Genomic DNA, 16,302 nt, shown 5'->3' with positions numbered 1-16,302 from the left:
TTAAGGGTGACGCTGGTGTCTTTGGTAAACCTGCCACTCATGGGAGAAAAGGCCAGCAGGTAAGGACGCTTACAGCCTGGTACTTCTTCTGCCTGTCAAGTCCGCCATCTCCTCCTCGGCAGGACATGAGCCTGCAAGAACTCAAAAGATGCTTTGAGTGGGATCATCAGAGTCTAATCTGACAAAACGAGACAGGAGCCATCACTGGTGGGAGCGACAGGGTGTGGGCACAAAAGACAAATGTAAAGGTCTGGGGCACCAATGGTGACCCAACAGCATAACTGGAACTGCAAATGTATAACGACAGCCATCGTGAAGAGATGTCTTCTCAGACGCAAGTCTTTGTTGAGACTGTCCATCATCTCACTGGTGGGTTATTTAAGGCTGCTGGAAAGGGGCGGTGACACAACAGGAAGTGACATCACAGATCTTCAATGCCATCCCTCAACTGGAAGTGGAATTACCAGGAGACGAGCCCTGAAATCATCTCCCAAGTGCGCGTGTGTGTGTGTGAGACGAGGCAGGAAAAGCAGGATAGCAAACAACCAAATGCAAGGCCATCAGCAGCTTCATCTTGAAGAGTGCCGGGCCAGCACAACATCTGCGTAATAATCGGTGGCCTCACCTCCTTAGGCTCCACATGCAGTGAGCAGGGCAGATCACCAAGAAAACCAATACAGTTGTGCTTGAAAGTTTGTGAACCCTTTAGAAGTTTCTATATTTCCTCATAAATATGACCTCAAACATCATCATCAGATTTCCACTCAAGTCCTAAAAGTAGATAAAGAGAAACCAGTTAAACAAATGAGACAGAAATATTAGACTTGGTCATTTATTTATTGAGGAAAATGATCGAATATTACATATTAGTGAGTGGCAGTATGTGACCCTTTGCTTTCAGTATCTGCTGTGACCCCCTAAATGTTTCCGGTAACTTCTGATCATTCCTGCACACCGGCTTGGAGGAATTTTCACCCATTCCTCCGTACAGAACAGCTTCAACTCTGGGATGTTGGTGGGTTTCCTCACATGAACTGCTCTCTTCAGGTCCTTCCACAACATTTCCATTGGATTAAGGTCAGGACTTTGACTTGGCCATTCCAGAACATTCACTTTATTCTTCTTTAACCATTCTTTGGTAGAACGACTTGTGTGCTTAGGGCCGTTGTCTTGCTGCATGATCCACCTTCTCTGGAGATTCACTTCATGATCAGATGTCCTGACATTTTCCTTTAGAATTCTCTGATATAATTCAGAATTCATTGTTCCATCAATGAAGGCAAGCCGTCCTGGCCCAGATGCAGCACAACAGGCCCAAACCATGATACTACCACCACCATGTTTCACAGATGGGATGAGGTTCTTATGCTGGAATGCAGTGTTTTCCTTTCTCCAAACATAACGCTTTTCATTTAAACCAAAAAGTTCTATTTTGGTCTCATCCGTCCACAAAACATTCTTCCAATAGCCTTCTGGTTTGTCCACGTGATCTTTAGCAAACTGCAGACGAGCAGCATTGTTTTTTTTGGAGAGCAGTGGCTTTCTCCTTGCAACCCTGCCATGCACACCATTGTTGTTCAGTGTTCTCCTGATGGTGGACTCATGAACGTGAACATTAGCCAATGTGAGAGAGGCCTTCAGGTGCTTAGAAGTTACCCTGGGGTCCTTTGTGACCTCACCGACTATCACACATGTGCTTTCCTCTCAAAGTGATCTTTGTTGGTCGACCACTCCTGGTGAGGGTAACAATGGTCTTGAATGTCCTCCATTTGTACACAATCTGTCTAACTGTGGATTGGTGGAGTCCAAAATCTTCAGAGATGGTTTGGTAACCTTTTCCAGCCTGATGAACATCAACAACTCTTTTTGTGAGGTCCTCAGAAGTCTCCTTTGTTCATGTCATGATACACTTCAACAAACATGTGTTGTGAAGAGCAGACTTTGATAGATCCTGTTCTTTAATAACACAGGGTGCCCACTCACACCTGACTGGCATCCCATTGATTGACAACGGACTCGAATTTCACTTTCAAACTAACTGATCAACTGAGGTTCACATACGTCTGCCACTCACAGATATGTAATATTCAATCATTTTCCTCAATAAATAAATGACCAAGTGTAATATTTTTGTCTCATTTGTTTAACTGGTTTCTCTTTATCTACTTTTAGGACTTGAGTGAAAATCTGATGATGTTTGAGGTCGTATTTATGAGGAAATGTAGAAAATTCTAAAGGGTTCACAAACTTTCAAGCACAACTGTACATGCATAGCACAATCTTGAGAGATGATAAAATAGATAACAAACATAAAAGCAGAGACCTCCGGCTGAGCCATGACACTCAAGGTCTCTGTTGTCCTCTTTTCTAGGGTATTCGTGGTACCAAAGGAGAAAAGGGAGAAACAAAGACGAGCGGCCGAGCGGTAATCGTTTCACTTTTGTCATTTTCACATTTCCTGTACAAATCCAAGGATTTTGCTGTTGTTCCATTTGCTGTTTACTTCACTTCACTTCTCTTCAGGGCGCCATGGGAAAGAAAGGAGCAAAAGGAGCAGCTGGACCCAGAGGTCCACCAGGGCCTCGAGGACCAAAAGGAGAGAAAGGAAATCGTGGAAAACTGGGAGTCAAGGTTTGGTGGCCTGGGATCACCTGAAACAGTAAATGATTGATGACCGAAGGGAGGGTTGGAGGTGAAGGTGACTTGATAAGCATGGTGGCCATCATGTAGGAGTCGAGATGGTGGTCTGCTTGTAGGTAGGAGGGGGCAGTATGGCCAAAAATACTCTTATCACAGAATAAATGAACTTTTGGACGGTTTACGTAGATACCAGCATTATGTATTTGTGTATATGTCTCATGCCAAGATAAATAACAAATGTGCAGGTGATTAATGATACCCACCGGTCCCTCTCTTACTGGTCAAAATGGCTGTTAGTGCTCTGCTAACCCAACAGATTCGATGGCAGGGACTGACCCGTCTTAAATCACAAAGAAACGCGGGAATCGTGAATCGATCTTAAACTGATAACAGTACGGCGGCGTCATCACACATTCGCTCGTTTGCACTTCTACTTGTGCTAAGCAACCTTCAGAGTCCTGCAATTCAGGGACTTGCCTGTCTAGCCAATAGAATTGCGCGTTTGTGTCACATGATTTCCACAGTAACTGCTTGACACTTTCTGATTTCACTTCATTTGTGTCACATGATCTCCAGCGTTACGTGACATTTTCTGATTGAATTTTGTGTTCATTTTCTCTTTATTTGATTTTTTGTGGTGATTTTAAGCGATGTACAATCCACGTTGAACGTCAGTTTTAATTTTTCTTCTGTAATTTCTGATTATCTAACTCATTTGTAATGTTTTGAACACCGTTTTGGGCGTTTACAGACACCGCCATTTTGTGGGGTTTTCTTTACTCGTCACCTTCGGTAACTGGTAGCAAACAGGACGTCACCACGACGTCTTCACTCTACCCAAGATTACGGATTACAACAAAATAAAACGGAACTCCTTGTGATGTGATCTCTGGGTACGTCTTCTTGTTATTGGGTTTCGTTGTTATTCCTGCTTCATTGTACAAAAGGGAAGATACGTGTTATGTTTATATATTCTAACAAATTCTACCTAATAAGAAAGCCAGTTTGTTATAAGTATATTCAGTCTTGTTGTGTGATTACTGTACTCGTGCAACGAAGGACACAATCATTCACCGGTAATCTTGAAAGAATCCCAAGCGATCGAGAATCACGGAAATCTTGAGTTAGAGCGGCGGTACACGTGCGTGCGCCTTCAACCTCGGCCGCCGCCTTCTTCTTTTGGCTGCTCCCATTAGGGGTTACCACAGCGGATCATCTTCTTCCATCTCTTCCTGCCCTCGTCATCTTGTTCTGTCACCCCCATCACCTGCATGTCCTCTCTCACCACATCCATAAACCTTCTCTTAGGTCTTCCTCTCCTCCTCTTACCTGGCAGCTCTGTCCTTAGCACCACCATCTCTCCTCTGCACATGTCCAAACCAACACAATCTCACCTCGCTGACTTTGTCTCCCAACCGTCCATCCTGATCTGACCCTCTAATGTCCTCATTTCTAATCCTGTCCATCCTTGTCACACCCAATACAAATCTTAGCATCTTTAACTCTGTCACCTCCAGCTCTGTCTCCTGTGCCACCGTCTCCAGTCCATATAACATAGCTGGTCTCACTACTATCCTGTAGACCTTCCCTGTCACTCTCGCTGATACCCGTCTGTCACAAATCACTCCTGACACTCTTCTCCACCCACTCCACCCTACCTGCACTCTCTTCTTCACCTTCTCTTCCACAATCCCCATTACTCTGTACTGTTGATCCCAAGTATTTAAACTCATCCACCTTCACCAACTCTACTCCCCTCATCCTCACCATTCCACTGACCTCCATCTCATTCACACGCATGGATTCTGTCTTGGTGGTCCTACTGACCTTCATTCCTCTCCTCTCATATCTCCACCTGTCCAGGGTCCTCACCAAACATCACAGTCCACGGGGACTCCTGTCTAATCTCCTCTGTCAACCTGTCCATCACCATTTCATATAAGAAGAGCCGATCCCTGATGTAATCCCACCTCCGTCACTCCTACCACAGACCTCACCACGGTCACACTCCCCTCGTTCATATCCTGTGCCACTCTTACGTACTTCTCTGCCACTCCCGACTTCCTCATCCAATACCACAGGTCCTCTCAGTCACCCTGTCATTTGCTTTCTCCAGGTCCACAAAGACACAATGCAACTCCTTCTGTTCTTCTCTATCCTTCTCCATCAACACCCTCAGTGCAAACATTTCATCTGTGGTGCTCTTTCTTGGCATGAAACCATCCTGCTGCTCGCTAATTGCCACCTCACTTCTTAACTGAGCTTCCACTTCTCTTTCCCATAACCATGCTGTGGCTCATCAGTTTTATCCCCCTGTAGTTACTGCAGTCCTGCACATCCCCCTTATTCTTAAATATCGGCCCACCAGTCCACTTCTTCTCCACTCCTCAGGCCTCCTCAATCGGGTTAAAAACTCCACCGTCATCTCTCCTAAACACCTCCACAGGTATGTCATCTGGACTAACGGCCTTTCCATTCTTCAACCTCTACCTGCAAAATGAAAAACCATAGCACTTGTGTTACACTCCGCTGAATCGATTGGCTACGTCAGCATGGAACAACTACAAGGGTTTCACCAAACATAGTCGCTCAAAAACAACACGTTTCTGTTACACGTTAATAACATTTTTTTTTTTTCTTGTTGAGTGGACTCTCGTGTTTTCAGCTCGTTCTCCTGAGGGGTAAACGTAACGCCAAGGAGGTCGGCGCCCACCTAAAACTGACAGTTTCATTTGCAGGGAATGTCTGGGCCTCTTGGAAGAAAAGGACCAAAGGGAGCGACCGGTGAACAGGTAAGTCCAGAGGGCACAGGCGGGCACATGAGGGCGGGGCCACACGTTCGTCTGGAGTTCTTTCCAATCTGAAGGCCTTGAAAATCCACCTGATCCCTCAGACCTGGCTTAATTTGAGGAGTCAAGAAGCCGTGGCATTTCTCATTGCATCTCTGCAGGCCCCAGACCACCAGTTAAAGTTGTTTCCAGTTTGTTTATACTTTGCAAATCCCCCCCTCCCCCACTTCTCTTGCCATTCCATCAATCGGTGCCAACCTGCTTACTTCATACCACCAAGAGTGAGCTCATGTCTGGTGACCCTTAGTTGGCACACATTTATCAGTTTTATTGCTTACAGGTCATTAATTGTCTTATCACTAACTGCCGGACCCTTAAAACTCCAAAATATTGTGTACCTATAAAGATACACCTTAAAGAAAACCACTCGTATGAAACTATTTAATATTCATTACTTATTGTTAAACAACAACATATGCTTTCCTAGAGATGAGATGCAGAACGCACACCCTGAATAGACACACACATCCACATAAATACAATCCAAACTGAGCACACAGCCCGCCACAGCCCCCTGATATCCGATGGAGTTGTTCTGAAACCATCGTCAGTGATGAAGGCCTAGGGGCTCCTACAGATGAAATGACAAAATAATAAACACGTGACGAGACGCAATTAAACTGGAGAAAGATGGCGGTGGTGAAGTCGGGCAGGCAGAAGGGGGCGGGATCAGGAGAAGTGATGTCATGGGGGGGCGGTGGCTCAGGGGCTAAGGATCTGCGCTGGTATCTGGAAAGTTTGCTGCTTCAAATCCCATTACTGCCAGAAGGGATTCCACTCTGTTGGGCCTTAGCCTGAAAAGTGCTCAAGGGGCTGCTGCACAATGGCTGACCCTGCACTTTCATCCCCTTTAAAGGTCATGTTGAAAAGGCGAGTCCCCCTCGGGGATTAAGGAAGCTTATCAAATCAGAAATGTGCCGGTGAGATGTTAGTTTCCAGATCTGCAGACAGCGCCAGCCTTTGGCGTGGGGTGGAATTACAAGCTTGACGCACACCCTAAAGTCATCTCCCAGGCACGCATTTTGATTCTGGAATGGTCTCATTCAGGTCGGTGTCGACGCATGACACATGCCTTACTGCACAAGTCCACACGAGGACCTCGAAAGAGATCATGCCAAACGGTCGCCGCCTGCAGAGACCACGCTACCACAAAAATGTGCCGTCATGGGAGTGTTTTTTGCTCAAGTATAGTTCTGTATAGCTGCTGACTCCTCTTTTATTTGGTGGTCTTAGGGATCAGCAGGAAAAGTCGGGAGACGTGGACGACCTGGAAAACCGGGACCCAGGGTAAGCAGGGCTGTTGTGGCTCATCCCTTCTCTGTCCGCTCCTTCCCATCTAGTGAACAACAGGAATCGGAGCGTGCTGGCTGCTTCTTGTCTCAGGGAATTCTTGCACGCCGTTCTTCAGGTTTTCTAACAGTTGGTGCTTTTCTTCTCTGTGTGCCAGTAACGGTCGCTGCAGGACATAGAAGCTGACGCCATTTTAAATTTCAGGGCTAATCCTCGCGGCCAGCATGATACAGTCAGTGGAACCATTAGGTGTTCATCCGGTAAAAGAATTTGCACAGCTGAGAAGCTTAATGGGAAATGGGTGGTGGAGGCCTGCAAACGACTAGTGGATGGGATGGAAATGACCAGGGGGTCTCCTTTATAAAACATTTCATGGATAGAAAAATGAAAAAAACAAAAACTAATTTATATGCACATTCGTACACAATTTATAAATCCTTAAGCACGTGCAGAGGTTTTGTGGCAACAGGCAGCCGATATGAACTGACGAAAAAAAAAACAACAAAAAAAAAGCCCATCAGTGGAAATACGCAGCATTGGCCCTCTTGACAGGGAATTAAAACGCAGCCTTGTGCACCGTAGTCGTCACGTTTCAGGTGTCACATGTCTGTCACGTTAACGCAGACTCTAAGCGATATGATTATCCACGTGAGTCGTCGTTCAGCTGGTTTGGTTGCACTCCCCTACTTGACCACAGGGTGTCGTAGTTTCCCACTTTCTCTTTTGTGTACGGAAGGGTCAGAGTTGCCGTAAATATCTGTGCGTCTGGGGGTCTAGATTTCTTTTGTAAATCTTGATTTCCGCCAGGATGGTTGCCCGCAATCTGCATATAAAAGATTTATAAATCTCACCCCCAAAGAGAGGAAACATTAAACGAGAAAGAATGTCGATTACTAAATTCGGTCAAATTAGAATCGTAACCCAAGAAATCATAGTCAGGAATCGGGACGTTGAAGGAGCAAAGCTACACTCGCACACGGCGCTTGTGTTTAGATTATCTTGGATGTGGACGAATCTAACGCCAGGATCTTTTTTGTGATGCCACCCAAGAACTCTGGCAGTGCCGTCTGGGGGTCTACACCCTAATCTGACTTCGGATGGTGACTCCTCCACACTTCCACCGTTCTGCAGATCTTCTCTCATTCACATCAGAGGCTGCGGGTGAGAAGAATGGGTGGTCTCCACCAACTTATGGGCCACACTCCCCCTCTGCTTAATCCATTTTAGAGTTTGCAAGCCTATCCTGGTGGTATCTGTGGTAGGATCCTAGAAGGAACATCAGTCTGTCACGGGCGTTTTGGGCCGTGTTATGTTTAGGAGGAGATGTGATTGTTCTGTTTCTGTGAATTTGTGCTGCCGCATATCGAAACTCACCCTCGTGTTGTCTTCATTCTTCTCCTTCAGGGACTACCAGGCTTAGATGGTCTTCTGGGCGTTGAGGGAAATGAAGGCGACCCAGTGAGTTGGATTCTTCTGGATTTGCTCCTCCCAGTCTTTCCTGTTTGCTCATTGGCTGAGGGTGCTTGGGACTTGTAAAGCAACGCTCCTAGATTAAGACAGTGCTGGAAAAGTAACTCGCTCCTCTAATTTGCAGGGTGACATCGGCCGTGCCGGAAAGCCTGGACGTCCAGGAGCAAGAGGCAAGAAGGTGAGTGAAACTGGGATCATTTCAACCAAATGGAGGGAATGGGGGTTGGATGCTCCACACTAGGGCCTTTAAAAGGGAAGAACTGCTTTATTAAGTATTAGCCAAAAGCCATGAATCTAGTTATGAATCGTGGAATCTGTCGGTTCTGACGCTACATCTAGAAGGATCACCACCCAGGACGGTTCAGTAATGTTGGTCTCCGATAATGTTGTTTAAAGATTAGAAAAGAAACTTCACAAGAATTTCGATTACAAGACTCAAACTAAAGGGAGCAGTGAAGAAGAATGAAAGATTGGGCTCAAATAGGAAACAGTGAGCGTAGTAGGCAGGATAGCAGATTCATCCTCATTTTGTTTTTCTTTGATAGCTTTTCTTAGGCTGTTCAAAATCATCGAGACTCTTTTTTAGGGTGGGATTTTAAAGGTCCCGAAACTTCATAGTCGCATTTGATTTTTGACGATGCTGTAAAGGAATTTCTCTTGGGCGCCACCATTTTGTTCTCTCTCCTATGGGTGTCATCGCTTTGTGGACTGTTGGCCGTGTCGTTCCTATGCAATGCGTGACCTCATCCGGTCATAGCGGTACAGGTCAGCGTCTTACCCTTCCCATTGGTCCACAAGTGGATTTTCACAAACACCGTTGCTTCCGTTTATTTTTGCTTCTTAATCTCCCGATTTCGAAATTCTTCCTCTGCGCTCCGACTATAATTATCAGGGTTTTTTTTTTTTTTGGACGTTCAGCTGGTTTTGATCTGATCTTTCTGGTTTTGCCCCTTTGCTTGTTCTTTTGTTTTTTTGACGTCTCTTCATTCCATCGCCACTTTGTGACCCTTTTGAAAAGATGGGCCAGATAGCCCACCCCACCCAAAGGAAGTTTGAATGGCTTGTTCATGTAGAATGTGTTTAAATATGCAGATGTTCTGGAGTAGCGACGCTGCTATCTTCATCCACGACTGCTCCTGAATTGACTCCCATTGAGATGCCAGTGGCCTAAATGTGAGTGAAGGAACCAGTGTGGCAGGACGAGGCTGCCGGAATCAAAGTTTAAGGCGTCCCGTTTCACATGAGAGAGAAGTAAACAAAAGTAATGCCCGTCTTGGCAGGGATGCCCTTTTTATCTCGGGTCAAAATAACAAAACGAATCTTCTTCTCGAGTGAAAGGTCATTTCGTCAGAGGAGGTCCGTCTGGCGATTTGTCTTGCAGTCAAATGACGCCTCATTCCCGTAGTTACGCACGGGGAAACTGGAAGGGGCGGAGTCAGGTGCCCTGACTGGGCGGGTTCTCGTTGCTGCAGAGAGAGAAGGAGAAGACGGTGTTGGTGATGGCGCCCCCTCTCATCCTGGCGGGTTATTACATACCTCGGCATAGCCCATAAGGAGATCCTCAGACCTTCAGTTCTCCTTAGGAAGCGGAGAGGAAGCACCCTGGAACAACGGCCTACCGGCAGGAGGTCCTAACTTCACCATCCCCACAAACAATTGCACGAGTCAGCCGTGAATGGAACAAACTTCTCCAAGGACTGAATGGACTTTGAGTTTGCTGCTCGCTGTCCTTAGACGACTGGCTTGCTGTGCCTTTGGAGTATTTTGCTCTTCATGGGTTTCCTCCCGGGTGTCTGGCTCTGAAACCTCTCATTGCAGCAACGGCCTGCCAGCTCATACCGTTATCATTACCAGCGCTGGACTTCCTGCTGTTGGCATGTCTTCTTATGGAAGGAGGTTTGAATTCTCGACCATTAGAACACTCTAGACAAGAACAGGCCATTCAGCCCAACAAAGCTCGCCAGTCCTAGTTCCCTGAAATATGCCATGTGTGGCCAAACATTTGTAGTCACCTGACCATCACCCCTAGATGAGCTTGTTGGACGTTCCATTCCAAAAGCATGAGCATCACAATGGAGTTGGCTCTCCCCCATAACAACCTCTACTCTTCTGTCCACAAGATGTTGAAGGGTGTCTGGAGGAATTTGTGCCCATTCAGGCAAAAAAAGATTGGCACCGACGCTGAACGAGAAGACCTGGGCCACAAGCTGCACTCCAGTTCTTCCCAAAGGTGTTCAGTAGGGTTGAGATTAGGGGGTCTCTGCAGGCCACTCGAGCTCCTCCATGTCTTCATGGACCACAGGGGCACGGACATGGTGGAACAGTAAAAAGTCAACCCCAAACTGAAGCCTACCGTTGGAACCAAGGAGCCTCACCCAAACTCTGCCATTATTTAACAGTATGCAGTCCAGAAGGAGGTGTTGTGCTGGCATCCTCTAAAACCCAGATGTGCCCATCAGTACCCAACAGTGAAGCATAGCTTTATCAGTCCAGAGAGGAAGACCAAACTCCACTTTACGTCATGGGTGGATCTACCATCAGGGTGTTCTGGTACCACGCCTAGGGGCCCATGAGGGCAAGGGGCCTTTTTTATGAGTCACAATCCTTCTTGCGTGGCAAAATCATCAAAGTGGGGCCACCCCAGCTTGGGTAAGGTCCCCGCTCACCAAAGTCAGCAGGGCAGACCCTTCCCTGCTTGATGAACAGATTAGGTGTCCACACATTAAAGTCAGCAAAGTGGGGGACCCCCACATCCCTGCTTGATGAATGGATCAGGTGTCTGCGCGCCAAAGTCAGCAAGTGCTGCTCGATGAAACGATTGGGTATTGTGCCTGTGAGGGGGAACCCTCTGCCCTGCTCGATTAAACATGATCAGGTGTCCAAAATTATCATGGGAGAAGTGAAAGGACCTCGGACCCCCACACCCCCCCATAGCCCCTCTTCACCCCTAGAGTCGAGTCTCAGCGCATACTAAATAGCAGGGTGTCCACACTTGGCTCATTGTTTGAAAGTATGGTCAGCTCTCTGCTAAGGAGCTCTGCTCTATTCATGAAGACCCCCAGGGGCCTTTATGGGGGTCTTAATCTGGCTTTGGGTCTATCACCTGTGACTGAGTAGTTGTTGCCCCTCAATATTCCCACTACACAATAACAGCGCTTCCCGTTGGCCAGAGCAGACCTAGCAGAGCAGAAATGCCACATCCTGAGTTGTGGCAAAGGTGGCATCCTCTGGCAGTGCCATGTTTAAAGTCACTGATCTCTTCAGGGTGACTTCACATGGTACCTGTTCACCACAAAACATCTGAAGGGGTGTCCACGTACATTTGGCCATATCGTGTACTTCGATGATGGACAGAATTTCGATTCTTGTACCTTCTCGTCCCTCCTTGGCTGTGCCCCTGATGGACCATTTGAGGAGCGGGTACCACGGGAACATCAGCAGTAGCCCTCCTATGTTATGTTTCAGCCCAGCTGGGCTTCAAAGTCCTCTTTTATGTCTTTGCTGTTCATTTCTGATGTATTTACGTATGTTAATATTGTTGTTCGTGTTTATTATTTGCATTATTTTGTATTCTTCATAAGTATGGTTGATCAGTTAGTTTCTATGTGTCCGAGTATCTTCTGTTATGCCCCTTGTGTTTTGTGGGTGGTTTCCAAAAAGGCGGGGTCACCTGTCCATCACCCCCGAGGGGCCGCCCTTGACCCTACAAAGGCTGATTGAGAGCCCGCAGTCCCCTGCGGTTCATTGATTGCACTGGTGTAGGTGACTGGTGAGGCTTTTGATATCTTTGCCCTTTTTTCCTTTTTCTGGGATTTGTGTTTTGGGATTTGTTTGCCTCTGAACTGTTTACTTCATGAAGGCAGTTCCTTCAGTGCCTTTTGTGCTCTTTGGAGCTTCTTGTGTAACAAAGCATTTTGAAGCATAAACTATTTTTATTTATAAAGATTCTGCGTTTACCCTGCTCATGCCTAGCTGGGGTTTGGTGTTTTTTCCCCCCTCTAGTGGCCATTTTGAGTATTGCTTTAAGGCTTTTCATGGTTAGGAACCCCAAATTCATGACAGGAATAGGGAACTGCAAGGTCTGCAAATTGAATTTACTCAGAGGGGCTGAAGTTGCGGCCCCTGCCGATGTCCAAAGATGGAATTGGAAGAGAATGACATGAGACACACAAGACTGACGAAAGAGAACTTTACCAAAAATTACATAAGCGTGTTTACTATGACAGCGATGGCTTATTCAGTGATTTCCTCAACAGGGTGACCCCGGAACCCGAGGCCTGCAGGGACCTCAAGGACAAAAAGGCCCAAAGGTTTGTCTCTCCCAGTTTTGTGCTTTACTAATTTTAAATGGAGATGCCAAGTTGGACCCTCCTGTGTCGTCTCCCGTCCCCCCCAACACCTGGAGCAGCAACCCCATGCCATCCAGGATGCTCTCCTCTTAACATACAGGATTTGGCTTTGCACAAGTATGCCACCTTCTGGCCGCTTTTGTATTATAGTTGAACTTTAATTCAATATTTTTACCAATGCAGGGACATCCAGGTCTGAAGGGGTCCATGGGACTAGCAGGGCCGGTGGGCCCCCCGGTAAGTGTGTACATTTTAATTGTCCTCATCTTCATCCTCCTCTTCATCCTTTAGCCTTGTTGTCTGATCTTATCCAAGGTGATCCCATAACTGCAGCCAAAGCCAGGGGGCTTTATGGGCGTGGCTGAGTGAGGCAGGATGGGGTGTGGCTTAGTAGGGCAGGGCGGGGCAGGGGAAGCTGATCCATGGTGTCCACTCTCCTCTTCACAAAACTGCAAAACTCCACTGGAGAATCCGCCCACCCCACCCCGCCCTTCAGCTCATGCAAAATTCCATACTGAGTTCTATAACTCGCATGAAACCCCCTTCTCCACCTCAACCCCCATTTATCTAGTGGGGTCATCCCCAGACTGAAGTGTGACCACCCAACGTTCTTGTAGGACTAGCGGCACTATCAGATGAGGGGGGACATCACTAGCTTTACCACTTATTAGGGGCTTAGCCCCGCCCCTTTTTATAAGTTTTGGAGTTTTAGGAAGTTGCAGAGTGGTGGCTGAGGTGGGGGGGTCCCCTTTGGAGTTTTGGGGGGTTCCCCTTTGAGGTTTTGTGCAAGATGTCCATGCTTGCCAGATTGGTCAACAGGAGGAATGGGGTGCTAAGGCTGTTGGAGATCAGATGTGGGGGTGGGTTAGTCCTCTTGAAGATCGGGGGTCTTATGATCAAGGGCTAAAACCCTGGAAGTCATCCCACCCAATGACGCCACTGGGCTGAGCACCTAAGAATTGCCAAAAATGGCCCACGAGATGATTCTAAGCCACTGGTGGAGTTGCCATCCTCCTCTCCACATGTTCTTGAAGTGCCAGTCTCGCGTCACATGGGCATGAAGACTCTGGGACGGTAGGCAGGATGTGACCCCAAATCCTGTGGATACAGGAGGGCGACTCGCCTCATAACCCAGCATCCTTTGAGAGGTTACACCTCAGGAGCTGAACCCTGACCTTCAGTCCCGGGTCCTTGCAGTCAGCTGGCACCCTTGGCCAGCTCTTTAAAATGAAGTGATTTTTTTGTTTCACCCATCCTTGGATAGTTTCTGTCTAAATGTAAAGCCCCCTAGCATCCTGAATAATCCTCACCCATTCCTTTCTTTCTTATGTTCTTCTAAAGGGTATTCCAGGCCTCCGAGGAGGGAAGGGGCAACCGGGCATCAAAGGAGCACAGGTACATGGTCCTCCTGGCAGTGCCGCCACCTTCACATAGTCCTTGGCTTTGTTGGGCCACTTGCCTCCTCTTCAGACGCTGTTCCTGTTCAGCTAGACAATGGACAGCAGGTGGCGCTGTGAAGTGGAAGGCCTTTAATGGCTGGGTGAGGAGCAGGGACGACGTGAAACTGACTGGCTGGTTGGTTCGATTCCTCAACTGCCCACATTTCACCAACTCATTCTTCTAACTCTTTCAGGGCCCAGCAGGTGCCAAAGGTCTGAGGGGTCTGCCTGGACCAGCAGGGGTCAAGGTAGGTGGCACGCTAGCAAGAGGAGACGGAGCAGAAGGGTGCTTTATCTTAAGCCATGACTTGCTCTTGTCTGCTTTTGTTGTCTGATAAAGGGACGTCAAGGCCTCCAAGGCCCCAAGGGACGACACGGACCCAAAGGAGTGCAGGTAGGGCAGCGCCAGTGTGGCCGCCTTCCCTCTCGCTTTCTCATTTCCCCATCCGGTTGGCAGGAGGCACACACACATTCAATTGTACATACTTGCATGGGCTTACACACGCGCACACACACACGTTCACATACTCACTCGCACACACTCACATGTACACACACTGGCATATTTGCACACACACAATCACTCAAGTTTTTCAAAGCACAGCTGCCATCATCCCAAGGTGACTGGTCAACATGAGCCTCAGGAGGGCAACTCAGGCCATTTGAAAACCCCTTTGTTTGTTTTATTATTATTATTATTATTATTTATGTGTTCCTTTGCCAGGGTGACATTGGGCAGTCGAGCCCACAAGGGAGAAGAGGCCAGCCAGGACCCCCAGTAAGTATCTTGAGTCTGCACTGTTTCAACTACTGTTTGCCCCAGCTGTATTGTGCTAGCTGGCACCCCACGCTGGCTGCTATCAGAGTTGTCCCCAGTGCCACGTGACCCTCAGCTGGATGTTTGGTTTTGAATGAGGATCTTTAGCAGAGAGGGCCAAGTTTCAAATTTGCCATGGGGATGTGTGTGTGACTGGCACCCGGTCTAGGCTTGTTTCTTATCTTGTGCCCAGTGCTGCCAGGATAGGCTGCAGCCCCATATCACCCTGAATTGTTAGCTATTGTGGCTGTCGGCAATGCCACTCCAATGCCAGGCCCCACGAGGCCTGTGGAAGTCTAGGTTTTAAAAGCTCATTTATGGATACCTTTAACTTGTATAATGCCTTTCACATCTATCTATCTATTATATAGCGCCTTTCAGTATATATTTTTTAGTTATATAACGCCTGTCAGTATCTATCTCTTATATAGTGCCTTTCACATCTATTTATCTATCTCTCTGAGTCTCCATTAATTTCTTTTCTTTTTTTTTTTTCAGGGTCTGTTTGGTACAAAGGTAAGTAAGCGGGTATCTGATTTCGGCTCATGGATGGAAGCTGGTGCTATCTTTAAGCTACACTCCACTTGGGGGCACTGTGTGTCCAATGACCTAAGCCCTGTCACCCCCTTTTCTTTTTAGACACATGTCTGGCTGATGTAGTTGGCACAGTGGCTCTGACCTGGAGGTTGTGGTTCTGCTCTGCCAGTTCGTTTCAACAGGCACATCAATGTGGTGCCATACCAGGTCCTTCCTTGTACCTCTGTTTATGCCACCCAGGAGTGTGTAAAGACAAAGAGAGCAAGGACTGGCCTTGCTTTCACTCCATGATGATTCCATGCATTTGGCATAGTGGGCTTTTGATGACTGGCACACACCTCCTCCCCGTGTTCCCAGTTAAAGTGACTGGATGATCCCAGTTCCTGCCGCAGGACCACCTGGCCCCATCTTGCTCACCTCCATGTGTTGCTGTATGAGCTACTGTAGCTGAGCCAGCCCAACACCCTGGTTAGCTTTAAATCCTCAGACAGATGCCACATGCTGCCCCGGGTGGCTTGGTGGAGGTGGCATGGGGGGTACTTGTCTGCGCTCACTTCTCCTACAATGATTTGTTCTACAGCTGTGATTGTCTTCAATCCTCCAGGGAGCAAAGGGGCTTCAGGGCAAGCGAGGAAACAAGGGATGCAGTGGTGCCCAAGTGAGTTACCCGCGGCTTGTAATGCCCACGTGCCAGCTTAATGCATTCTGTTGCTGTTCACGGTTGAGCTTTTTTCATTCCACTATGTAGGGCCCACCAGGACCTCCTGGACCCCCTGGACCCTCAGGACCAAAACCACCAACAGAGGTACAGATGAAGAAGCTTAGGAGCTCACATACTAGCATCTCTTACACAAGCCATGCCAACATGTGTCCACCCCATCACAAACTGTGACGTTTCTTGTAGAAGTCGT

The 16,302-nt window shown here is 47.6% G+C and overlaps 1 protein-coding gene across 1 annotated transcript; it reads left to right on the top strand.

The window, feature by feature from the left end:
- The first annotated feature begins 4,960 nt into the window (after positions 1–4,960).
- LOC120537997 (acetylcholinesterase collagenic tail peptide-like) lies at positions 4,961–15,255 on the top strand. The gene is made up of 9 exons (XM_039767325.1): positions 4,961–5,432; positions 6,723–6,776; positions 8,184–8,237; positions 8,374–8,427; positions 12,506–12,559; positions 12,782–12,835; positions 13,940–13,993; positions 14,232–14,285; positions 14,378–15,255. Exons 1-9 carry the CDS (start codon positions 5,382–5,384, stop codon positions 14,672–14,674), a joined length of 726 nt encoding a protein of 241 aa, XP_039623259.1. The 5' UTR covers positions 4,961–5,381; the 3' UTR covers positions 14,675–15,255.
- The last annotated feature ends 1,047 nt before the right edge of the window (positions 15,256–16,302 follow it).

This window comes from Polypterus senegalus, chromosome 10 (assembly GCF_016835505.1).
Source record: "Polypterus senegalus isolate Bchr_013 chromosome 10, ASM1683550v1, whole genome shotgun sequence".
In the NCBI taxonomy this organism is placed as follows: Eukaryota; Metazoa; Chordata; class Cladistia; order Polypteriformes; family Polypteridae; genus Polypterus; species Polypterus senegalus.
The sequence above is the reverse complement of the archived record's forward strand: the minus strand, read 5'-3'. Positions and strand labels throughout refer to the sequence as shown.